The sequence below is a fragment of the Microtus pennsylvanicus genome, chromosome 6 (genome assembly GCF_037038515.1).
Source record: "Microtus pennsylvanicus isolate mMicPen1 chromosome 6, mMicPen1.hap1, whole genome shotgun sequence".
Lineage (NCBI taxonomy): Eukaryota > Metazoa > Chordata > Mammalia > Rodentia > Cricetidae > Microtus > Microtus pennsylvanicus.
Genome location: NC_134584.1, coordinates 475,387 through 502,532, shown reverse-complemented (window position 1 = coordinate 502,532; position 27,146 = coordinate 475,387). Strand labels below are relative to the sequence as shown.

The 27,146-nt window shown below is 41.7% G+C and overlaps 1 protein-coding gene and 1 long non-coding RNA gene across 6 annotated transcripts; one reads left to right on the top strand and one right to left on the bottom strand.

The window, feature by feature from the left end:
- On the top strand, window positions 1-12,350 carry LOC142851549 (uncharacterized). 4 transcript variants are annotated; one of them, XR_012910839.1, is made up of 3 exons: window positions 168-329; window positions 10,836-11,532; window positions 11,621-12,350. It is a non-coding gene; the product is annotated as an uncharacterized LOC142851549 (long non-coding RNA). The 4 variants fall into 4 exon arrangements; XR_012910838.1 differs by having other exon boundaries at window positions 180-329; window positions 10,836-10,963; XR_012910837.1 differs by having other exon boundaries at window positions 181-329; window positions 10,836-10,943.
- Window positions 8,914-23,939, bottom strand: LOC142851548 (zinc finger protein 431-like). Of its 2 annotated transcripts, XM_075975288.1 has the most exons (4): window positions 23,598-23,757; window positions 12,864-12,990; window positions 12,600-12,660; window positions 8,914-12,064 (listed from the first exon to the last, which is right to left on the bottom strand). In XM_075975288.1, exons 1-4 carry the CDS (start codon window positions 23,598-23,600, stop codon window positions 10,663-10,665), a joined length of 1,593 nt encoding a protein of 530 aa, XP_075831403.1. In that variant the 5' UTR covers window positions 23,601-23,757; the 3' UTR covers window positions 8,914-10,662. The 2 variants fall into 2 exon arrangements, with proteins under 2 accessions (XP_075831403.1, XP_075831404.1); XM_075975289.1 differs by lacking the exon at window positions 8,914-12,064 and having other exon boundaries at window positions 12,596-12,660; window positions 23,598-23,939.
- Between the last annotated feature and the right edge of the window lie 3,207 nt (window positions 23,940-27,146).

Sequence of the window (27,146 nt, the reverse complement as noted above, 5' to 3'; positions counted from 1 at the left end):
CGAAGATCTTTTCAGTTCTGCTGCAACGCCAATGTCTGGAGGCCCGGGGCAGTACTGTGCCAGGGGTGGACGCCAGGGCTGGGAAACACTGTGCTGAGCCCCTTTTCAGTACCAGGTCCCTAAGGGAGCTGCTCCTGTCACTCAGATCACACTAGCCAATCAGGGCTCCCAGGCGCACTGCCAGTCAGAAACGGGGTGGGCACTTCCGGTCCGCCATGCTGTAGGCTCGCGACTCCGGGACTGAGGGAGACTCCTGTGTTCTTTGTGCCGTGCTGTGACCCGCGGTCCGGAGCTGTGGGGAGAGCGCGGCGAGCTCGGAACCCGCCATGGTGAGCGAGGGCCGCCGTCCCCACGCGGGAGGAGCCGCGGGAGCCGGTGTGGGGTCCTCCCGGGGCTGTGGGAACCGCGTGAGGTCACCTGAGGTCCCTGAGGTCCCCGCTGTGCCCGCAGCTCCGGGGTCCTGTGGACTCCGAATATCTGCCGTCTGCGGCTGCACAGAACAGGGGACAGGTCCATTGTGTGATGATTTTTTTTCTTATCGCTGACGTCACCATGCTGCGCACGCGTCTGAGCATCTGTCATCTCTGCTGTGCAATGGCAGATTCGCTAACTGGCAGAGCCCAGAAGTTCTGCACTTGGCACCGAACATTCCGGTTTGGGATCCGTCTGCAGTTCATCTGTGCTGAGTGTAAAGTCTGTGTCATTAACGTATTTGCATGTGGATTCCAGGGTGGTTCAGTCACTTGTGTTAATAAGGCCAGACTCGCTGGCCTCATGTGTCGAACTTGATTATATTAATTGTCTTTATTTCTAAGTTTTCTCTTAGGTTCTCTTGATCTCTTTATTCTTTCCAAACAGTTGTTAGAATGTTCTAAAACAGCTAGTGTTGCATAGTGAGAGTCCATCTCAAAAAACCTGTAAGATAGGTATGTCTGTGTACCTTTTTTATTTTTATTTTTGAGACAAGTTCTCTCTGCCTGATATAGGTCATGAAACTAAAATTGAGTTCCCTGCAAAAGCAGTATGTGCCCTTAACAGCTGAGCCATTTCTGCAGCCAGAGATCCAAGCATTGAATCTCTGTAAATTTAAAACAACAGGTGTACTTTTTCAAACATTTAAAAGTTGATCCTTTTATCAATATCAAAACATTCTCACCAGCAATGGATGAGTGTTCCCTTGCTCCACATTCTCTCCAACATAAGCTATCATTAGTGTTTTTGATCTTAGCCATTCTGACAGGTATAAGATGGTATCTCAGAGTTGTTTTGATTTGCATTTCTCTAATAGCTAAGGAAGTTGAACATGTCCTTAGGTATCTTATGGCCATTTGAAATTCTTCTGTTGAGAATTCTGTTTAGTTCAGTACACCACGTTTTAATTGGATTATTTAGGATTTTAAATGTTTAATTTCTTGTGTTCTTTGTATATGTTGGAGATCAGTTCTTTTTCTGATATGGGGTTGGTGAAAATCTTTTCCCATTCAGTAGGCTGCCTTTTTTTGTCTTATGGACTGTGTCCTTTGCTTTACAGAAGCTTCTCAGTTTCAGGAGGTCCCATTTCTTTATTATTGCTCTTATTGTCTGTGCTACTGGGGTTACATTTAGGAAGTGGTCTCCTGTGCCCATGCATTTAAGATTACTTCCCACTTTCTCTTTTATCAGGTTCAGTGTGGTCAGAGTTATATTGAGGTGTTTAATCCATTTGGACTCGAGTTTTGTGCATGGCAACAGAAATGGATCTATTTTCATTCTTCTACATGTTGACATCCAGTTATGCCAGCACAATTTGTTAAAGACGCATTCTTTTTTCCATTGTATCTTTTTTGCTTCTTTGTCAAATATCAGGTGTTCATAGGTGTGTGGATTAATATCCGGGTCTTCGATTTGATTCCATTGTCAACATCTCTGTTTGTATGCCAATACCAAGCTGTTTTCATTACTGTAGCTCTGTAATAGAGCTTGATGTTAGGGATGGTAATGCTTCTGGCAGTTCCTTTATTGTACAGGATTGTTTTGGGTATCCTGGGTTTTTTTGTTTTTCCATATGAAGTTGATTATTGTTCTTTCAAGGTCTGTGAAGAATTGTGTTGGGATTTTGATGGGGATTGCATTGAATCTATAGACTCTCTTCAGTAAGATTGCCATTTTTATTATGTTGATCCTTCCTATCCAAGAGCATGGGCGATCTTTCCATTTGCTGGTATCTTCTTCAATTTCTTTCTTCAAAGTTCTTATCAAATATGTCTTTCACCTTTCTTAGTATTACCCCCAGATATTTTATGTGATTTGTAGCTATTGTGAAAGGTGATGTTTCTCTGATTTCCCTCTCAGCTTCTTTATCCTTTGTGTATAGGAGGGCTACTGATTTTTTTGAGTTGATCTTGTAACCTGCCACATCACTAAAGGTGTTTATCAGCTATAGGAGTTCTTTGGTAGAGTTTTTGGGGTCGCTTATGTATACTATCATATCATCTGCAAATAATGAAAGTTTAACTTCTTCCTTTCCAATTCGAATTCCCTTGATCACCTTATGTTGTCTTATTGCTATTGCTAGAACTTCAAGCACTATATTGAAGAGGTATGGAGAGAGCAGACAGCCTTGTCGTGTTCCTGATTTTAGTGGGATGGCTTTGAATTTCTGTTTAATTTGATGTTAGTTGTTGGCTTGCTGTAAATAGCTTTTATTATATTTAGGTATGACCCTTGTATCCCTAATCTCTCCAAGATCTTTATCATAAAGGGGTGTTGAATTTTGTCAAATGCTTTTTCAGCATCTAATGAAATGATCATATGGTTTTTTTCTTTCAGTATAGTTATATGGTGGATTACATTGATAGATTTTCATATGTTGAACCAGCCCTGCATGTCTGGGATGAAGCCTTCTTGATCGTAATGGATGATTTTTTTTTGATATGCCCTTGGATTCGGTTTGCCAGTATTTTATTGAGAATTTTTGCATCGATGTTCATGAGTGAGATTGGTCTATAATACTCTTTCTTGGTTGCGTCTTTGTATGGTTTTGGTATCAGGGTAAATGTAGCTTCATAAAAAGAGTTCGGCAATGACTCTTCTGTTCCTATTATATGGAACACATTAAGGAGTATAGGTATTAACTCCTCTTGGAAGTTCTGGTAGAATTCTGCACTAAAACCATCCGGCCCTGGGCTTTTTGTGGTTGGGAGATTTTTGATGACAGCTTCTATCTCCTCGTGATTTATAAGTCTATTTAAATAGCTCACCCAGTCTTGATTTAATTTTGGTACATTTGCTTCTTATTTTTCCTAGAGCTTTCAGGTGTGCTGTTAAATCACTAGTGTGAGTTTTCTCCGTTTTCTTGATGTGGGCACTTAGTGCTATAAACTTTCCTCTTAGCACTGCTTTCATAGTGTCCCATAGGTTTGGATATGGTATGTCTTCATTTTCATTGAATTCAAGGAAGACTTTGATTTATTTCTTTATTTCTTCCTTGACCCAGGGGTGTTTCTGTAGTTGACTGTTCAGATTCCATGAGTTTGTGGGCTTTCTGGGGGTAGTATTGTTCTTAAATTCTAACTTTACTCCATGGTGATCCAATAAGACACAGGTGGTTACTCCAATTTTTTTTTTGTATCTGCGGATGTTTGCTTTGTTACCAAGTATGTGATCAATTTTCAAGAAGGTTCCATGAGGTGCTGAGGAGATGGTATATTCTTTTGTTTGTCTTCTCTTCCATTTCTTTAAGGGAGTTTTTCACTTCCTCTCTAAAGGTCTCCATCATTTTCATAAAGTTACGTTTAATTTGTTTTCTTTACTTCTGCTGGGTTAGGATGATCAAGTCTTCCTGTTGTGTGTCCACTAGGTTCTGGTGTTACCATATTGCTTTTTAGGATGTTGGAAGAATTCTTGCATTGGCACCTACCCATCTATTTCTTCAAATGACGCCAGCAAGTGTTTTGGCATCTTGGTCCAGTCTTTCTGTGGCTGTCTGAGTACTTAGGAGTTTTTCTTGATCCGCCCTCTTTTAGGTCCCTTCAGTATTGGAGCAAGCTCTGTTGCATGGTTCCAAAGACCTTGCAGGTGAAAAGGCGGGCTTGGAGGCAGGGTGGGTTTGGGGAAAGAAAATCCAGCAGCAGGAACACTCCCCGCTGGTTGGTCAGAAAAGCCAGGAAGTTGGGGAGGGGCCCCAGGTTCTGTCCCTCTGGTAAGGTCCCAGAGAGTGGGGCGCCTGGCTGTCCGGGCTTGTGGCCACTGACTCACCTCTCGGGTCCCCTCAGCACTGGAGCTCCATCCATTTTCCTGCAAAATTCAGAACAGGCTGACTTTGAACTCACAGATATCTGCCCGCCTCTGCCTCCCAAGTACTGAGACTAAAGGTGTGAGCCATCACAGCCTGGCCCCCATAGAGGCATGTAAAGTATAGTTTAAACATTTAATTGAATGATATGAACAAGCAATGAGTAATCTGAAGTAAATTAACTCTTGTATGCTACAAACAAGAGGAGAATGAAAACACATTCTAAGAACAAGTCCAAGTTTTTTAAGAAACTGAGGTCATAAGAATCTTGTCTTAAGCCAGGCGGTGGTAGCGCACGCCTTTAATCCCAGCACTTGGGAGGCAGAGACCAGCGGATTGCTGTGAGTTCAAGGCCGGCCTGGTCTACAAGAGCTAGTTCCAGGACAGGCTCCAAAACTACAGTGAAACCCTGTCTCAAAAACCAAAACAAACAAACAAACAGAATCTTGTCTTGTCTTGTTTTCTTGGGGTTTTCTCATAAGCACTGAGAAATCTCCTCATAGGATTTCATTCTTAGACTGTGTTCCAACAGATTCCCCCCCCCCCTTTTTTTAGGTTTTTAAACACAGGATATCCAGAGTAGTTTCAAGATGATGTATATAAATGTAACTGTCATTTGATACATAAGTGTCCTATCACAAGCAAATTATAAATGTAATAAATAATATTGAAGTTGTGAAAGAATTGTCTATCACCAAGAACAGAAATCCAAACTATTTCAAGGAGTATTGGTTATATTAGCATATTGATCAAAAAAAATCTAGCAAATAGCTTGAAGAGATCCATATGATGAGTAGTCCTGGTATCTCATAGAACATAAGCCCACGTTTGCTTTTAATTGTAATGCTAATGTTATGACATCTTATGCAAATGGGAAGTGATTAAAATCCCAAGGAAAAAATTAAATACAGTTCTTTCCTCAGATGAATGAATGAGTCTCTTATGGTCCCAAGGCCCACATAGTCATCAGCACAGAGCCATTGGTATTGATAACAGGAGCTGGATCCAAACAAAACAATCCAGTGTGAAGCTAAAAAGGATGAGTAATATTAGATCAATACATGTACTCAGCGGTACTCACTGCAAATGCATGGGTCAAATCAACTACAGTGCCAGAAAAAGGTTTGCAGGTCACATAGAGCAGAGCCACTGCATGTTTGTAGAACAGCTTCTACCTTGGTGTATAGAGTCTTACCTTGGCCCCAGGTGGGTTGAATAGAGTTCTGATGATATGGTTCATATCTCCTTTTCCCCATGAGCTGAAGGGTTGCTATCTTTCCTGTGACTTCCGTGCTCTTGTCACCTTGTGCAGCTGTCCTTGATGGTCCCTGAAAAGAGGAGCTGAACAGAAATCCATAATGTTTCCGTGGATCTGTCTGCAATGACAGATGCATGTCTCTTCCCAATTTTTCAGCCAACTGGACTTCCAAGTCTCAAACTGTTTAAACCACACAGACCTAGCTCAAAACAGTTCAGAGTGCTCTGCACAGAAATGATTTTGAGCTCTGAAACATATATAACCTGTAGGTTAATTTTAAAACTTAAAAGTACCTCTTGATACTTTCCCTTTTAAAAAAAATTTTTAGTGAATTGTTTTAACATGCTATTTGCTCTTTTAATTATATTCTGGCCTTGAGAATTTTAAGGAATGCCTGTAATATGATTAATACTTTACAGTTATTAAAATACTTTATTAGTATAAGCTATTCCATTGCAAGTTGTCTAGAAGTAGAAACTCCCATAATAGTGAAGGTTTTGATAAGAGTAGAGCCTACTACAGAAGCATTCTCTTGAGGATTGATGTACAGTCCAAAGAAATTTAAAATAGATATAAACAAATACATGCAGGTAGGGCATCCAAGGTTCAAGAGCAAAGGATTCAAGACAGTCATTTATTATAATTCATTAGTGGTTTTAACTTAATTCAAGCTATATAACTCTACTAGTGTAAAAAAAACCTCAATCAGATATTCCTGCACAATTTATCTCACTTCTATACATGGGATAGGGCACTGTATATGAAGTCAATTAGCTTTAGTGTGTAGGTGCTTATATACCTGTTCTGGAGAAGAAAAACAAGGCAGGTTCACGCATCTGCTCACTTATTTCCTTAGCAATAAAAACACAGGGAGGTTAGAGTATGAGTAACAAAGGATATGTACTGGTTTTAACCAGAAGTTGTAGCTCCTGTAGTAATGGGAGAATAACAGCAAATGAAGATAGAATTAAAGCAGCTCCTATTGCTGGAAATAATCCTACAACATAAGCAGAATCTGAAACAATATTTAAAGGTTTATAAATGAACTGGAATACATCAATCAAAACAGCTGGTTCCACATGTTGAGCTCTAGAAGTATTAATAGACTGATGAATTTCTGGACTATGAATCCTTGCTAATCCATTAGATGAGCCATCAATAAAATGGTTCTGCCTCTAGAATGGAAGAGGTTTGGACATTTTTTGTAATCACAAATTCAGGTCATGTGAAAAAAATATTATAGCTTGACAGCTGGATAATAATTTCCTAGCCTCCCACAGTAATCTGCAGATAATGTGAAAGTCCATAGAGTTCTCTAACATGTCTATGGACTGATTGTTAGTTAAAAATAATATAATACTGCAAAGATCAAATCCATATAATATCAGGTAGTATCAGGTCCTAATCAAGAAGAGTAAGGAAAGCTGGTAGTATGTTTTTACCCCTTTTGGTGTAAACAAATCCATTCTAAAGGCTCATCTCTGGTGCTATAAACCTGTAGGAGACAAATTAGTGGGGAGAATAAGTAATTTTAAAGGGAGTGAAAGTCCACATGACAAACAACGTCTCTGTTATTCCAGATTCAGGTATCTGTAGTTCTTCCTGCCTCGGAAGAGAATGTGTAAGGACTATCTACTGCTGCCTCTCCTCTAGCTTTAAATAGAATAGTCAGTGCATCATTGGGTGCTCCTAAAGGATAACACAGTCAATTGATGTGCCCTAATAATTTCTGAAAGTCATTGAGTGCTTTTAAATTATCTTGTCTGGGTGGCACACGCCTTTAATCCCAGCAATCGGGAGGCAGAGGCAGGCGGATCTCTGTGAGTTCAAGGCCAGTCTGGTCTACAAGAGCTAGTTCCAGGACAGGCTCCAAAGCTATGGAGAAACCCTGTCTCGAAAAACAAAACAAACAAATAAATAGTCTTGTCCAATGGATGGCATTTTTGTTTTGGTTTAACAGTTATTCTAGTAACTAATTTCCCCAAATATTGTACAGTGTCTGATCTTTGTACCATTTCAGTGCAATAATAAGTCCATTTTGGCATATCCTGAGTCATGTCATCTATGAATTATAGCTCTTCCTCTTTGGAGCAGACAAACAGGATATCATCTATATATTGAGTGACATTAGGCAAAGTAAGGCCTTCCTCATGGGCTCCAACACCTTTCCTATATAGTATTCATTCATAGTAAGGGAGTTTGTCATGCCTTGAGGTAATAGAGTCTATTGACATTGGAGCACCTGCTCTTTACGATTGAGTGAAGGGAAAAGGCAAAATGCATGTTATCATCAGAAAGAATACATATAGTATAAAAGCAATTTTTTAAATGCAAAACTATTGAAGGCCAATATTTAGGAATACCTGTGGGCATGAGGAAACCTGGCTGTAAATCTCCTATTGGCCAGTTAGCTTTATGGCCTTTATTATGTAAATAAATCTATTTCACAGGTTTATCTTAAGCTATATTATCTGTAGATGACAATTTAGTGGAGAAATGAGTATGTTTAAAGTCAACAAAGGAGCCATATGTTACATAATGCCTTTTTGGTCTGAATTTAACAGTTGTAACTTTTAGATTTTGCTGAAGTTGCACTGGACATACCAATTACAACTCATGAGGCCAGGAAGGAATTGGTGAAGGAAGTTAAGCTTTCCCACATATGCTCCTAAGTCCTCATCAAAATGGATAATTCAAAATTTGGTTAATGAGCAAATAACGCACCCCATGCTACAGGTCATTTTCAGAAAATGGACGGCATGGATGTAAAGATGGCTCCAGTAAGGGAGCTAAAGGAGCTGTCGCCTACACAGATGTTGGTGATGCTATTTTTACTCTTGATTTTCCCTGAACAAGGAAAATCAGCTTTTTGCTTCTTTTACCACTTTTAAGGTTTGATCATAAAGATTATATTCATTCAAGTAATTCACCATTACTCTTTCATGTACAATATTCTCCCATTCTTTCTTAATCATTTTGATGTCAGCCCCAGTTAATAATCAAGCGACTAAAAATTGCACAGGGATCTTTCCCACTTATTAATATGCCTTTTCAATGAACTTTTGGACTCTGTCCCATTTTGCTTCATCTAAAATTCCTTCTTGTGTAAATAGGAATAACAATCATAAACATTTGCAAGCGATTTAACGGTTGCAGTTTTAACATTTGTGCTCTTCCTTACTCTAAAAACTGATGGACTGGTTAGATATAAGGCAAAGCCTTCCCTGGTTTATGCTACCTTGTTCTCACTCACTTCCTTTTTGAGGGTCTTCACTCTCTTATCTCATAGCCGACGTCTGTTTCCTCGGCAAGCACAGCTTTTCACCACTCTAGAGATGGTGGGACCTGGGAGAATGAAGCCAAAAGATGTGGAAGACTAAAGTCTCATACAATAGCCAACTTTATTCAGAGCCCGAGACAATTTATATTTGGCAGGTTAAGAAAAGTCACATGAGGAAGAAAGGTCTCATGAGTTCAAACTGTATACAATGATAAAAACAAGCAACCTGGGCCAAAACATGTCTTTCCATATGGGCATATCAATGATAGTTTAAGCATTTAATGAGTAACAACAGCAAGCAATAATGTACAACCTGAAGTCAACTCACTCCTACCTACTACACCTGGGAGGAACACAGAAACACATGCCAAGAACAATTTCATGTCTTGAAGAAACCAAGGTCTCAAGACTCTTGTCTTTTCTTGAATTGTTAACATAAGCATGTGAAATTCTCTTCTCTTCAAAAGACCCCTTCCCAGAACCATGTTCCAAAAATACACCCAAATTTATTTTAATTTAGGAAAAAACAAAACACATAAATGAAGTTTTTTTTAAACTATGGAAAATATACATACACAAATACATACATATCTATCTTTGCACCATTTGCATACCTGGTGCCCAAGGAAGCCAGAAGAGTGCAACAGATCTCCAGGACAAGGCTTTAGAAGTAGTTTTAAGCCATCTGATGCGGGTGCTAGTATTCAAACGTGGGTACCCAACAGCAGCTTTACTACTGAGGCAGATCCCTGACTCCCAAATATGTCGTTATAGTGTAGAAGATGAAGATGTGCCAGTACTCCTGCTTTCTCTCACTTCATAGTGATGAAATTCCCTGTTTGAGCATTGAAGGATTAAATGATTTCTATCCCTCTGTAAATGGACTCTGGACATGGCTTCGAATTATAATTGTCAATACCATTCTCCTGATGTAAAAGAAGACAACAAAAGATTTACTCGAGTAGATATGAGTCCAGATTATGTTAGAGAAAGTTCCACAATGTGATATATTCTTTTTTAAAAGAATAGTTTATATTTTACATGTATAGGTGTTTTGTTTGTATGTATGTCTCTATGAGTGTGTTGGATACCGTGGAACAGGACTTACAGAAAGTTATAAACTTCCATCTGGGTGTTGGGAATTGAAACTTTGTCATCTGGAAGAATGTCCAGTGTGTTTAATTGCTGCCCTGTCTGACCACAACCCTGTTTTTTTTATTTTTTGAGACAGGATTTCTTAGTAAGAATGTTGGCAATGAAACACCATGATGAAAAAGCAATATGGGAAGGATTATTTAGTCTACTCTTCAATATTGCTGTTCATCTTAAAAGATGTCAGGACAGAAACCTAACTGGGGCAGGAATCTAGATGCAGGAGCTTATGCAAAGGCCATGGAGGAGGTGCTGCTTACTGACTTGCTCCCTATGGCTTGTTCAGACTGCTTTCTTATAGATCCCAGGACCTTTTCCCCATGAATCATTTAAAAAATGCCTTACAGCCATATCTTACAGAGGCATTTTCTCAATTGAGTGTCCTTCCTGTCAGATAAGTCCAGTTTGTACGTGAAGTTGACATAAGATCAGTCAGTGCAGTGGGTCAGTTCTCAGCTTCACATGCAAACACATCACTATTGAGCCACAACCTTCCCTTTTCTATTCATTCCCAAAGTCTCATATTGAAAACATAAATAACTTTAATAAAAGTCCCATAATCTTTACAAATTCAAATGCATTAAAAATTTTTTTAAAAAATATCCAATCTCACTAAAAATCCAAGATCTCTTTTAAAAGTTCAAAGTCTTCCAACTATGGCTTTTTAAAAAATCAAACTTAAATTAAATACCCTCCCCTTCAAGAGGGAAGAATCAGAGCAGTCACATTCTGAAAGAAGGAAAAAGAAACTCCGACAGCATAAATAACTCCACTACTAATGGCTGGGACCCACTCACAATCTTCAGGGCCTCTCCAAAGAGCTTGGGTCACTTCACTGGCTCTGCCATCTGAAGTACAAACTTCTCTTCTAGGCTCTGACTGGTTCCACGTCACCACTGCGGACGGTCTGGATGCACACCCCATGGGACTGGGACCTCCAACACGAAGGCGTCTGTGCAAAGCTTTACCTCTTCTGCGAGGTACATAGGATTTTTCTCTAGTATGTATTTTTTCATGATATTGAAGATGACTCTTACGTGCAAAGGCTTTACCACAATGATTACATTCATAGGGTTTCACTCCAGCATGACTTCTTTCATGACTGAGAAGATTACTGCGAGATGAAAATGCAATTCCACACTGATTACATTCAAAGGGTCTCTCTCCAGTGTGGCTTCTTTCATGCCTTTGAAGATGACTGTTATGTGCAAAGACTTTACCACACTGGTGACATTCATAGCGTTTCCCTCCAGAATGACTTCTTTCATGCCTTTGAAGATGATTGTTATGTGTAAAGGCCTTACCACACTGATGACATTCAAAGGGCTTCTCAACAGTATGATTTCTTTCATGCCTTTGAAGGCTACTGGGATATGCAAAGGTTTTACCACATTGACTACATTCATAGGGTTTCTCTCCAGTGTGACTTCTTTCATGTATTTTACGTTCACTGGGACGTGCAAAGGCTTTTCCACATTGATGGCATTCATACGGTTTCTTTCCAGTATAAATTCTGGGCACTTGAAGATAACTGTGACATGCAAAGTCTTGATCACCTTGATTATACTCGTAAGATTCCATTTTCAAATGTGTTCTCTGGTGTAAATGTAAAGAAGAATCAGATCTAAACGTTTTGTCACATTGTTCACCCTCACAGGGCTCCTCTTCGGTATGGGACCTTCTGTGTGTGTGAAGACACCTGTGATGGGTGAAGCCTTTTGTACAAGGCTCACATTTACAGCAGCCTTTTCCAGAATGAGTCTTTTCACCACTTTGAAGAGAACTGGAAGGATTGAGAGTTTTGGGACACTGACTGCAAGCAGTGTCAGTCACATTACATGTGCAACATGAATCAGTGCAGACAGAAGAATTTCCATATTCCCTGTACTCACAAGGTTCTTTTCCATCGTGTGTTTGTGGATGTGTTCCCAGTGAACTTGGAAATCCAATTAATTGAACACTTGTATCACAATCACTATATCTTCTCATAGCAGGAACCACTACATATCTCCTATTTTGGGGGGGAGAGAGAGAGGTACATTGCTTCTTTCCATATCCCTTAGGATCACATGAGTTGGATCCAGAGTGACACATCATATACCTATTTAGGGAACAAGAACAAAAGGATTTCACATTCTATTCACACAGTTGAACATTTGTTCTTCATAAAGATGGTACAGGGATTAAGGTCTCTCTACCACAACACCCTTCTTGACTGCCATAAACTGCCTCTCTCACTAAACTATGGTGGGTCACTTCAAGAGTAACATTAGCTTGCCTAGGGTAACTTTGCTTTAAAAAGATCTTGGACACACCCTAATCCCCTCATGAATGTGAATGCCTTTACAGTACTTGAGTGGAATAAAAATAAATGGATAGCTCTACAATATGGATCTCAGAGGACTGTGATTAATATGGTGACATCTACTAAGGCATTGCTTCCTTGTCTTATTTCTTAGAGGACCACCTTGCAAACACGATCAGGTACCTGAAATTGAGGTACTTGATACTGTAAAAATTTAATAATCATCACAAAGCTATAAGTATTTACACTGTTGCTTTTCATTAAATATCAGGGCACATTAAAATTTCTTCAGAGATACAAATCTATCACCTTGCACAAGAAAATTAATTACCTTCCATGTCTTCTAGAACTTTGACAATGTTCTTCAATATTCTGGTCTTCCCATTTGTAGCCTAAAATATATTATCAGAAAATGTATGATATATTATTAGAAATTATGCAAAATTTGAGTTATTATCTTCAGTGAACCTTAGAACCAGGCCTTACTTACTCACCACATTTTTATACTTTCCCAGTCGAAATCACAATGGATCACCAATCTCCATTAAAGGCTTTTCTCCTTAAGTTTCAAAGTGAAGGAAACTCACATTCTTACCTACAGCAGTGAGGTTCCAGTAGGTTTCCAGCATCACATCTTTGTAGAGACTCTTCTGGGAAGGATCCAGCAAAGCCCACTCTTCATGGGTGAAGTTCACATGCACATCCTCATAGGTCACTGCGTCCTACAATATCCCATATGAGTACATAACAGAAATGTTGAGACTGCACTAAAAAGGCACACTTCATTGTGAACATATTTACAATTCTGTGTGTTCCACAAATTCATTTAACATCACAGAATTTCAAATGCAATCACCAAGTCATTTTAGAAAGAAACAGAAAAGGAGAATTATGATTCTCATTTCTGGCCATCTGAAAAGTACATGGCATTGCATGAGAAATGCTGACTTACACATAGAGACAGGTAAACTGAGCCATAGTATTGAACAAACATCAGCAAAACCTTATCGAAATTACTGACATCAAAAAAGAAAGGAGAGGGGCTGGAGAGCATTGCCTGCTCTTCCAAAGGTCCAGAGTTCAATTCCCAGCAACCACGTGGTGGCTCACAACCATCTGTAATGATGTATGGTGCCCTCTTCTGGCCTGTAGGCATACAAGCAGACAGAATACTGTATACATAATAAATAAATAAATAAATATTTTTTTTAAAAAAAAAAGGAAGGAGAGGATGGGCATGATGGTACACACCTTTAATCCCAAAACTCAGGAGGCAGAGACAAGTAAATCTCTATGATTTCCAGACCAGCCTAGTCTTCTGTGTATTGATTTCCAGGATAGCCAAAGGTATATACTGAAACCGTCTCAAACAGGAAAAAAAAAAAAGAGAGAGAGAGCACTCAGGGGCTCACTCTAAATTCCATCAATGAGTTAAAAATCCACTCAACATATGTAACTGTCTTTCAGAAAACTGGAGTGCCTCAAACTATAAGGCTAATATGATATTCTTAAGAAGGAATGCATTTTAATAAGTTATTGCCTGATAGATTAAAGGATTATCAAAACCATTAATGACTAAAGGCTTATGCTAAAAAATAAAACAAACGAACAAACAAAAGCCCAAGAGTATATAAAGACAGGGCAAGAGTTAAAATCATCTGTTGCTTTTCCAGAGAAGCTGCATCAATGCCCAACACTCACTTGGAGCTCCCAACAATTTGTAATACTAGTTCAAGAGAATCCAGTGCTCTCTTCTGACTTCAGTGAACACCAGGCACGTACATGGTACACATGCATGGAGATGGGCAAAACATTCTCACGCACATTTTGAAAATTTAAAAAAATATATTAAAACATGCATAGAGATATGTAGAAAGTTACATATTTGCAATGTGATGACTCAGGAGATCAGTATTAATTTCATAAATGTATGCCATCCTGGTGGAAGAAATGATACTTTCTGCCAAAGTTTAAAAGTAAAAAAGTGGGCATAGCTCAGCACAAGAGCAAATGCTTCACGTGTACAAAAACCTAATTCTTCCAGGCAAAAAGATATGAAGAATATAAGGGCAGAAAAAAAATGGCTTAGCAAGGAAAAGCAATTGTTTCTGTTTTACCTTATGCTGTTTAGGGATGGAGTCTGTTATGGTACGAATGGTGTGGCTGCATGAAAATGAAGGGGGCTGTTCGGTTTCAACCACAGAAAAAGGCAAGTGTGGTCAGGGAATAAACACTCAAAGCCCATCCCCACAGGCTAACGTGGGGCCCCTCATACTAGTAGTACCCCATGTACCCGAAGAAAACCACAAACCTGAGACAGAGTCTCAAATATATCTCTGTACTTGGAAAATGTTTCATTCAACCCACCACATTTTGACACGGGTCATGATAGGCTCACACTCAACCCATGATGCAAAATGCAATTACTCTAACCACAAGATCTCCATGTTCTGTACAGTCCCAACAACGTTAGAATGTACAAAGTTTCTTCTCACACTGAAGGCAGTCTCTTAACAGTGATATCTTGTGAAATAAAAAAATAAATTACATCTACACAACACACAAAGGTACAGAATACATATTTCCTTTTCAAAGCAGTAAGAAAGACTGCACCAAGGCAAGCCTGAACCCTGCTGGGCAAACACCAAGCCGGCAGCTCTGTGTCAGGCACTTGGGGCTGAGGTGGCTCTTTCCCTCTGAACTTTTCACACATCTCTCTCTTTGGCGGCTTCCACTCCCTACGTGCAGCTATTGACAGCAGGTGTCTCAAAGCTTGGGTATCTCAACATCTAGTAGACTCAAAGTACAACCAGGTCTTCATTTCCACACCTTCATACAGTGACCTATCACAGTCTCCTCCCTGTTGCTGTGCTCTGCCAAACAGGTGCCTGCAACAGTGCTGAACTGAAGCACAGAGGAAGAACCCATGACCTTTAAATTGTGCATCTTTCTTCTTTCAAGAAAATGTGACACATCAATGATGCATCTACACGGGGTTCTAGATTTGTATTGGCTCTGCCCCACTGGAGCACAGCTTGCCGGGACTAGGAATCTTGTTGCCTTTTCCTTCACTATTTAAATGCTTGGCTGGTTCCAAAGAGGAGCAGGTAGGTGCCCTCTCTTTAATGGCCCTAATCTCCCTGATAATGACTGTCTCTGTTTCAGCTCATGACTGCCCTCTGAAACTACCTAGCGCTGTTTTCCTTGCCAAACCACACAGGTTTCATTAATATCTGCCCCTATTGTTGCTCTTTTCCTCTATGGATCGGCACAAGTCATCAGTAATAACCAAACCACAGACTAAATGTTTTGTCAAGACATTTTCACAGGACATGGGATGAATATATACAGAAAATATGCAAAATATTACACAAACATCTGTCTTAATTACTACCCTATGGCTGTGAAGAAACATTATGACCAAGGTGACTTATAATGCAAGGCTTTTAATTTGTGGCTTGAATACAGAGGATTACTTCACTGTCATCATGAATGGTGGCATCAAAGTAGGCATACTAACAACCTGATACACAGACAGGCAAAGAGAAAGAAACAGGTGTCTCGGCTTGGGTTTTTTAAATCTCAAAGTGACACCTTAACAAACAAGACACACCTACCTATTCCCACTTGGGCATACCTCCTAATTTTACACAATTAGTTCCACTAATTGGGAACCTAGCATTCAAAGATAGGAGCTTGATGGTCTTGAGCAAAAATAAACAATGAAAAAAAATATAGTAGAAAGTAAATAAAATTTTTAAATTATTTATTTTAATATTATTTTATTTAGAAATTTTATTTTATTTAGAAAGTAAATAAAATAAAAAAGTAGAAAGAGCTCTAAAGGAGAAGAGTGAAAGAAACTGAGGGAAAACGGAGTAAGAACAAATGAGAGGCAGAAAGAAAGGAAGGAGGGAGAAACAATTCACCCCACATAGGGGGAATCAGTACTTCTTGCTGGGTTGCAGACTTCATCAAAATAACCTTCCCTAGCTCACCTAAGAAGAGATTAAACGTACAAGACATCCAAAGTAAAATGTAAATCCCTCTTTTCTTTGAGTGCATACACAGCATTATCCTTTGTTTCCCTCCCTATCCAGTTCTCTCAGGGGACCTGGGAAACCTTACATTAAGTCAGGTAGACGCAAGGAAGGCAATTCCTTGGTGTCTTCAATGTGACTTTTGTAGATGATGTCATCTGGTCAGTGTATTTCTAACTGAGTAGAAGTGCCTCAAAAGGCTACTAAGGTTTTATATTCGGTTTCACTGTTATAGCAAGTTGGATTCCAAAGTCTCAAATTCCAGCCAACATGGAGAGTCACAGATCTGTCTGAGCACAGCCCAGACCACACTCTACTGGGATAAAATGCAGCCAAACAACATGTTGTGTCTGGACTGAAGAGAAACGAACCACCTGGACGATAACACTTGGCTTCCAGTTATAATCTGTTGATAAGACACATGGATGGACTCAACTTTCTCTGCTTGAGGCCACAGAATTCTTTCCTCTATTTCTTTGCTGTGTGGAGCCTACATACCTAGGCCATAGGTATCATCTCCACCTATATTCATGATAACCTAATTAAAATGCCTTTTTTTTTTTTTGGTTTTTCGAGACAGGGTTTCTCAGTGGCTTTGGAGCCTGTCCTGGAACTAGCTCTTGTAGACCCGGCTGGTCTCGAACTCACAGAGATCCGCCTGCCTCTGCCTCCCGAGTGCTGGGATTAAAGGCGTGCACCACCACCGCCCGGCTGAAATGCCTTTTTAAAGAACTGGTGTAACAGTGCACACTTAAGCTTTGAGAACTGTGGGTCCCACTGGGACTTGTGTCTGATGGAGATGGGCTAATCTTAGCAGTGAGCTGAACCAACCTTGAAAAGAAAGCAACCTTGTAGTTTGCTGCTATCTTGGCTATTATGTCAATAGTATACTACCAAAATTCATAATTTGAGTCCAATAAAAACTCTAATAATTTATGCTATCAACAACAGAAAACCGATGGCAAAAGGTCATCCTAAATGAAATAATGATCAACATAAGATTGAATATTTACCACACCAGTGACATCATCCAACCTCAAAACTTCACACACAACTACCATGAACTGCCCCATCTGGGGAAGAATAAAGGGATCAACAGAACATCAGGACAAATAGACATAAGAACACAATTAAAACATACTTGGTGTTGACCAACCAGACTAGAAAACCCAGTGAGTATGGGCTCCGTAACACGTGACTAGAACATGGTGGCATTTATATGCAAATGTATTACTAACAGATTTTAAGATCTGTACAAAATTAACTCCTGAGGGATCTTACACCTGCATGTTAAGTGGCAAGTTCAGAACTGTGAGATTCTGGAGAAACCAGGGCTTGCTAATTAGCAAATCTGCCTTCCATTGTAACAGCAAAATCAGCTGATGTGTGCTTACTGCATGGCGAGGTCAACAAAGAGCATGTTTCCACACAAGAGCTCCTGCTCCCCTTGGTCAGGAAGGAAGGCTTGACAGGAACTCAAGCACATCAGGAACCTGGAAGCAGGAGCTGATGCAGAGGCCATGCAAGGTGCTTCTTACTGGTTTTCTCCCCCTGGCTTGCTCACCTGCTTTCTTATAGAACCCAGATCCACTGCCTAATGATGGCACCATCTACAATGGACTGGGCACTTCCCCCATCAATCACTAATTAAGAAAATGTCCATACAGGCTTGCCTAGAGCTAGATCCTACGGATGTACTGTCTTCATTGACACTTCCTTCTCAGATGAATCTAGATGTGCCATGTGAACATAATACTATCCAGACACTAATGATTCATTCACCTTAATGGGACTAAACAGAAACTTGGATGAGTGACCTCTGAAGTGGAGAGAACAGAAAGGAGCTGCCAGAGCCTATGTCCTGCCAGATTTGATGCCTAGGGCTAGAGGAGTGTAAATGCATTCTGCTCTTAGTACTTCTGTATGTTTAGGGTGTCTTTATCCCAACTCCTCAGGAGACTTAAACAATATATGAAGCTGACTATGTAGCACATGCCTGTAATCCCAGCATCCAAACTAGCACAGGCTGCACAAGAAGGTTCAGGAGATCAGAGACAGCAGAGAGAAATTCTGGGTCAAGTAAGATGTTTTTCTGAGGTGCTAGGATGGGGCCCAGAGCTTTCATGGATTTGGTCAGATGTTCTAACAGTGATCTACAGCCACAGCACCGTTTTCCATGCATGCTGACTTAAGTGTTGCACACATGCGGAAGTCAGAGAACAACATGTGAGAGTCATTTTTTCCATCATGTGGACCCTGGGGATTGAACTCAAGTCAACAGGTTCAGAAGCAAGCACCTGAACCACTTGTAGGCATTCTATTTTCATGGGTTAAGACATCTATTGCTGTTCTGCTGAGGGACAAGGTTTCTCTATGTAGACCTGACTATACAAACACTAGTTTAAATTTGCTTTCCTCCTTCTGCCTCTGTCCTGAGTCCTGCAATTACACTGTGCACTACCACACACAGCTGCTTTTTTTTTGGAGAGGACACTGTCTCAAGTAGTTCAGGTTGGCCTCAAGTTCAGTAAACAGCAGACGTTAGTCTTGCATTTTTTCCATACCAAGGTACATTCTCCCCGTAGTGACATTTTAATAGTCAACACAGTGACATACATAGTGGAAGTCTATCCACAAGAATGGCTTAGCACATCACCTTGGGTTGAAAAGTGAGCACATACCAAGTTAGGCAGGGACAGTGGGGAAGAGTACTGAAAGAGACTACTGGAAAGGGGGATCATTTTGGAGTCAGATTAAAAACCTGGTGCAAGGAAACCTCCCAGGAATCTACAAGGATGATCCCAGCTAAGGCACCTCGTAATAGTGGATACTTAAACTGGACTAGTCATTTCCTGTGACCAGAATAGTCCTAAGCCAACTTTCAGAGAGGCATCATCCAGCAACTGATGGAAACAGGTGCAGACCCAGAGACAAGCATTAGGTGGAGTTTGGGGAACCTGGAAGAAGAGGGAGAGAGAGAATTGTAGGAACCAGAGGAGTCAAGGACATCACAAGAAAACTCACAGAATCAACTAACCTAGACTCATAGAGGCTCACAAGAATGAACCAACTACCAGGGAGCCTGCATGGGACTGACCTAGGCACTCTGCATATATATTACAGTTGTGTAGCTTGGTCCTCTTCTGGGACTCCTAAAAGCAGGAACAGGAGCTATCCCCAACTATTTTACAGGTTTTTTTTTTTTTTTAATATTTATTTATTATGTATACAATATTCTGTCTGTGCGTATCCCTGCAGGCCAGAAGAGGGCACCAGACCCCATTACAGATGGTTGTGAGCCACCATGTGGTTGCCGGGAATTGAACTCAGGACCTTTGGAAAAGCAGGCAATGCTCTTAACCACTGAGCCATCTCTCCAGCCCCTATTTTACAGGTTTTGAGGATCCAACTACTCATACTAGGTAGCCTTGCCCGGCCTTAATGCATGTGGAGGTGCTTGGTCTTACTGCAACTTGATATGCCATGTTTTGTTGATACTCATGGGAGACCTACCTTTCCTAAACAGAAACAGAGGAATGGATTGGCAAGTGGGAACAGAGACTGAGTGGGGAGGATGACTGGGTGGGAGGAGAGGAGGGAGAGGAAAAGGAGATGTGGAGAGTGTAGACACATCAGCAGGCTGGCTACTGACTGCCCGCGCTACTTTATAACTCAATATTCTGACTTCTGGGAATATTCAGGAGCATGGTGGGTCACTCTTGTTACTTAAAAGTGCAGTGTGCCAGGTAGGTTGATCCCCAGGGCATGCCTGCATTTTCTCATACCGTCTCCCACCCCCTATATCATTTTGCTCTCCTGAAAGCAGAGCCACATGATTGATGGACAGGGTATAACAACAAATATTATTACAACTAAAGAGAGAACAGCAGAGGTCAAGGAAAACCAGTGCCACTGACAACTAAGCTGGTGACAGTTCCCGAAGAGCCCTTACTGGGACCGCCTTCAAATACATGTCCTCCCTTGCCTGAAAATGACCCTGAAGTATGGGGTAAGGACTCAATAATCTGTCTAGCATAAGCTCCTTCCATTTCCTGATGAGGACTATGAAACACAAGAAAATGCTAACTTCGACAAATCCCACAGGAGTGGGACTGAACCAGCTACCTAGGACAGAGTGGGCCTGAGGAAGCAAGCTCCATGGGACCAGAAGCCAGGAGCCAATCCAGTCCCAGGACACTGGCAGACCAAGATTGAGCCAGCAACCTGATCCAGAGTCAGCAATCTCTACCAGAAAAGATACAGGAGAGTAACCGCTGAGTGAGTGAGCCAGAGTCCGCTGAGGGTCTGGACATGAATCTGGGACCTTGAAAGGAGTAGACCTAAGCCAGGACCCCTGTGTGTCTGGGAGAGAGTCTAGGACCTCCCAGGTACTAGGCTGGAACCAGAACCTCTGACAGTCTGGGCGTAAATCTGGGACCTCCGAAGGAGTAAGCAGGAACCAGAGATCTCTGCTGGGCCAGGCATGAATCTGGGACCTCAGAGGGAGTAGGCCTGAGCCAGGACCTCTGTGGGTCTGGATATTGGTCTGGGACATCAAAAGGAATAGGCAGAAACATGAAAACTCTGTGGGTCCAAGCATGAGTCTGCAACCTGTGAGAGAGTAAGCCTGAGCCAGGTTCACTGAATTTCTGGGCACACCTGAGCCTGGGAACTCTGAGGTAGTAGATCAGAGCCAGAAACCTTTCCAGGACCAACTCCAAGCCAGGGACTTCTGCAGGAGGGGATACAGACCGGGATTTACAGAAACAGGTCATAGCCAGTAACCTAGGCCAAAGTAGGCCTGAGACAGCAAACTCCAAGGGAGCAGAGCAAAGCACAGGAACACTTGAGCTATCTCCAGGAACAGAAGTAACCAACGGGATAACTATAACTGTGACATTGACTATACCATGAGGAACAACCATCTGACCTTTGGATTCACTGGCACCTAGATTAATCAACAGAATCTCAGACAGCCCCAACCACACCTATTAGAGAAAAAGATGAGTAGAAAAGGTAAGAACACACGCAACACCACAAAGAACAACACAACACTAATAAAACCTAAAGACCCTACAACAGCAAGACCTGAACAACCAAATACAGATGAAGCAGAAGAAAATGACCTAAACAATAACTTCAAGAGAATGTTTGAAGCTCTTAAGAAGGACTATGCCCTAACCAATCTGTTTAACACTCTAGAAGGAGGGATGAAATTGAACAGTCCTTGCGCATTATCTTCAGAGGAAGAAAAAAACGAGAGCCATTTAATCCAGACTAAGATACATGTATTTCTGCGCATGATCCTGGTGATTGTATAATGTCTGGACAGTTACTGACAGCTCATGGCTGGGCCCTAGGTGCATGTGGTACTATTGTCATAACGTGTAAACAATTGATAGAAACACCAGAAAGCAGAAGGTGATGGGTGGATGAAGATGCCTTTCCCTTCCCTCATGATTCTGCTGGAGTCAAGTATCTTCACATTCCAGCACATCAATTTCAAAGCATAAGCTTTTTATTTACATGTGAACATAAAGACAGCCACGACAACCATGACCAGGAATTCTACAGTGACTCCTGCTCTTTTTTGAGGGCGAACTGAGTGGGTGTGTGTTGGTTGCCAAGTTTTCATTATTAGAAAAGTAAGACCATCTTCCAATGGCAGTGGCTCACCAGCTTCAGAAACCTGCAGTGCCTGCAGAGACAGCTCAGCTGTCAAGACCATGTGCTGCTCTTGCAGAGGACCCGAGCCTGATTTCCCAACACAAAGATGAGTTGGCTCACATGCCTGTAACTCCAACAAATCTGACCCTATTCTAGCCTCATAGAGAAAGAAGGCAAGCATATTCACTCATGCAGGCATGCACAAAAAATAATAAAACAAGCCAGGCGCGCCTTTAATCCCAGCACTTGGGAGGCAGAGGCAGGCAGATCTCTGTGAGTTCAAGGCCAGCCTGGACTACAAGAGCTAGTTCCAGGACAGGACAGGAACCAAAAAGCTACAGAGAAACCCTGTCTCGAAAATCAAAAAAAAAAAAAAAAGAAAAGAAAAAAGAAAAACCAAACAAATAAAGCTCAACAGAAATAGAAATAAAACCTATAGTCAAAGTCCCGGTCAATGTTAAAATGAAGCATGATATTTACTTGATGTCTAAAAGGCAACTTTTTCTTATTAACCCATTATATTTTATATAAATGTAAATAGAGATTATAAACGTAAACAGGCATGGTGGTTTTTTATTTAATCCTAACCCTTGGGAGGCAGAGGCATATAAATCTGTGACTTCAAGACCAGCTAGGACTACACAGCGAGACCTAGTCTCAAAAAATTATATATAAAGAATGGTGACAAACAGAAAAGGTTTTGTTTTAGGAAAACTACTCTTTTCAACATAATTTTTAAAGATTACAAGTGTATCATGAGAATTTATTTTTCTCATTAAGATAATCCACATACTTATTTAAATGTTTTGATATTGATAAAAGGATCAACTTTTAAATGTTTGAAAAAGTACACCTGTTGTTTTAAATTTACAGAGATTCAATGCTTGGATCTCTGGCTGCAGAAATGGCTCAGCTGTTAAGGGCACATACTGCTTTTGCAGGGAACTCAATTTTAGTTTCATGACCTATATCAGGCAGAGAGAACTTGTCTCAAAAATAAAAATAAAAAAGGTACACAGACATACCTATCTTACAGGTTTTTTGAGATGGACTCTCACTATGCAACACTAGCTGTTTTAGAACATTCTAACAACTGTTTGGAAAGAATAAAGAGATCAAGAGAACCTAAGAGAAAACTTAGAAATAAAGACAATTAATATAATCAAGTTCGACACATGAGGCCAGCGAGTCTGGCCTTATTAACACAAGTGACTGAACCACCCTGGAATCCACATGCAAATACGTTAATGACACAGACTTTACACTCAGCACAGATGAACTGCAGACGGATCCCAAACCGGAATGTTCGGTGCCAAGTGCAGAACTTCTGGGCTCTGCCAGTTAGCGAATCTGCCATTGCACAGCAGAGATGACAGATGCTCAGACGCGTGCGCAGCATGGTGACGTCAGCGATAAGAAAAAAAATCATCACACAATGGACCTGTCCCCTGTTCTGTGCAGCCGCAGACGGCAGATATTCGGAGTCCACAGGACCCCGGAGCTGCGGGCACAGCGGGGACCTCAGGGACCTCAGGTGACCTCACGCGGTTCCCACAGCCCCGGGAGGACCCCACACCGGCTCCCGCGGCTCCTCCCGCGTGGGGACGGCGGCCCTCGCTCACCATGGCGGGTTCCGAGCTCGCCGCGCTCTCCCCACAGCTCCGGACCGCGGGTCACAGCACGGCACAAAGAACACAGGAGTCTCCCTCAGTCCCGGAGTCGCGAGCCTACAGCATGGCGGACCGGAAGTGCCCACCCCGTTTCTGACTGGCAGTGCGCCTGGGAGCCCTGATTGGCTAGTGTGATCTGAGTGACAGGAGCAGCTCCCTTAGGGACCTGGTACTGAAAAGGGGCTCAGCACAGTGTTTCCCAGCCCTGGCGTCCACCCCTGGCACAGTACTGCCCCGGGCCTCCAGACATTGGCGTTGCAGCAGAACTGAAAAGATCTTCGTATTATGAAACAGTCCCAACGCTGTTACAGTGTCTAAAGTTTCTTGGGAAAATCAAGGCAATGCCTTGAATGTGGCGTCTTGTAAAATCAAAACACAAATATGTTTCCTCCGAGCCAGTCTGTTCTGAGGTTAGACTAACACAACAGAGACGTTCATCTCAGAATGGCATCCACAGTGATTGGCGGTGACTTTGTCTTGATGCTTTCTGTGTTCTGCTCTTTGTCCTTTGTATTTGTGAGGATCCGGGCATTGCTATCTCAATCTCTATATCGTGTACTGTGATTAACAGGTAGCCTTGACTCCTAAGCAGCCTCCTTTCCCAGAATCCTTTACTAGATGTTCACTTAAGATTTTATGGTTCAGCCGGGCGGTGGTGGCTCACGCCTTTAATCCCAGCACTCGGGAGGCAGAGGCAGGCGGATCTCTGTGAGTTCGAGACCAGCCTGGTCTACAAGAGCTAGTTCCAGGACAGGCTCCAAAATCACAGAGAAACCCTGTCTCGGAAAAAAAAAAAAAAAAAAAAAAAAGATTTTATGGTTCAGGCTGCACATTGTGAAAGCATTTCTGTTCTTGATTTTTATATTATGCATTCGTTTCTGCATGGCGTTGAGCTAAGACTGCCCGAACCCTCTCTGCTTTTACAATGTGGCCATGTCCAGAGGTGGACCTGCTATGAGAGCATCCTTAGGTATAGGCAGATCTCCACATGAATGTGTCCATGACTCCTTTGCTGAGGAAAGCATAGCGTTGGGAGTGAGTTCCAGGCTGTCCCCCTCCTCTGCAGGGATGACTTCTCAGGCCTTGTGTCTTGGCTGTGTTTGTCTTCACACTCGGGGACACGGGAACCAATGAAGCTGGCTAACAGCAGCGCTGACAAACAGCACCTCCGTGTCTGCTCATGGTCGACCACAGTGTCCATTGGTATTCGCTTGTCCACTGTTTCCATTGGTATTCGCTTGTTCACTGTTTCCGTTGGTATTCGCTTGTCCACTGTTTCCGTTGGTATTTGCTTGCCCGCTCTTTCAGGGAGGACACATCTGTGAGTCTGAGGCCAACCTGACCCACATAGTGAGTTCCAGGCCGCCTGGGTATCCACAGTGAAAGCTTTTCTCAAAAAAAAAAAAGAAACAATAACACCAAAAACCCTTCAAGAACCTGGGTGGGTGGTAGTGGCTCTAGCCTTTAAACCCAGAAGTTAATAGGTAAAGGAGTTTGATCTCTGTTAGTTCAAGGCCATCCTGGTCTACAAAGCAAGTTTGAAGTTGTTCAAGGCTACATATGGAAAAGAGACCCTGTCTCAAAAAAGAGAAAAAGCTTTAAATAAATAAATGCTTACTTTAAAAAACTGGATTCAAGGTCTTTTCACATCTGCCCGACACAGGCGCTGAGTGCAGCTTGAGTTCTCTGTAACAGCAGTGTGTGCTCCTAACAGCTGAGCCACCATCCAGCCAAAATGACAAGTATTAAACCTCTGCAGTTTTAAATCAACAAGTTTACTTTTGTAGATGTTTAAAAGTTGATTCTTCTTTTTTTAAAAAGATATTTATTTATTTATTATGTACACAATATTCTTTGTACGTGTGTGCCTGCAGGCCAGAAGAGGGCACCAGACCTCATTGCAGATGATTGTGAGCCACTATGTGGTTGCTGGGAGTTGAACTCAGGACCTTTGGAGGAGCAGGCAATGCTCTTAACCACTGAGCCATCTCTCCAGCCCCCTAAAAGTTGATTCTTTTATCATCATAAAAGCATTCAAATAATTATGAGGATCATTTATATGAGATAAATCAATTCACACGATAGACTGGTGATGTTCAAGAACTACATTCAAGAGTGTAGTCTCCCCAGACAAAGAGTTTCTATTTGTCACCTCCACTCTTTGCTTATTCATTTTTAGTTTTGAGCCCAGGTGTCACTGTGTGGTCCTAACTGGCATCTAAGTCACAGATCCAACCACCTCGGCCCCACATGGGTTGAGGATTAAAGGCATAAGGCACCATACAGACCATATTTATAATCTTTATGTAACATCTATACAATATATCACAAGCTGTGAGGTAAACAAGAAAAATGCTTTCTAGACTGCAAGGATATGTAACTTGTTCATAGCATGCTTTTTAAAAACACTGCCTGCGCCTTACTTCATAGGGTTTATTTCAATTTCTTTGTTGAGGTTTATTTGTTTATCTTTGTTTCCTGCATACCCGCCTGACTAATTCTCTCAGAGGAGAGAAAAGGGGTCAGACCCCTTAGAGTTGGGGTCATAGGCATGTGAACCAACCATGTTGTGTGTTTGGATCCAGGCTCAGGTCCTCTGCAAGAGCACAGCTGTGCGTTTTCGACTGGCACTGCAGGTTTCTGAAGTTGGTGAGTCAGTACCAACTGACTTAAGTAAAAGATGGTTTTACCTAACTTTACTTTTCTAAAGAGAAAAACTCGCTGGCCAACGTGTGCTCATTCAATGTACACTCAGAAATAGCAGGAGTCACTGTAGAACTCCTGGTCTTGGTTGTCATGGCTGTCTCCATGTCCACAGTAAGATGGTGCAAACAAACATGAGCTTCTGCTTTGACATGGCCAGATACTCGATGAGGTGGAATGGGAAGAACCTGGCCCCAGCATGGTCGCCTGGGAAGGGAGAGCTATCTTCAGCCACCGGTCACCCACTGCTTTCTGTCTTTTTAACAATTGTTTATAAGTTCTGACAAAATACCACATGTACCTCTAATCCATCCGGTGGGCTGTCAAGGACTGTCCAACCACTTTCTGTAACTGCCTTCAGTTTCTAAGTTCATGTACAAATGAGTAGCCCTGGGAAACTTGATTACCTGAGCCAGGAATCATGTAGTGTGCCAGACTGAACACGGCAGTCACCCATTAGCATGGCTTTAAGGACTCCTCAGTGGAAGGCCTGCAAGCAGGACACGGGATGGAATTCCTCCCCACAGCAGTGGAGCACAGCAGTAAAGCAGCTGGACACGGGCTCTTCCTGCCATTGTCATTGCTGTTAGCCGCTGCTTCAGCACCATCACGGGTTCCCCACAGAGAGATCAAAAGTGGATTGTAGACTTGGGGGAAAAGGTCAGGGTTCCATAGTCCCATGTAGACTCCAGGACTCCAGGCTCAAAATGCTGGGGTGTTTACCTTTGGTCTTTTGAGAAAGGGTCTCACTTATAACCCAGGCTTGCCTAACTCTCAGAGTGCTCTCCCTGATACAAT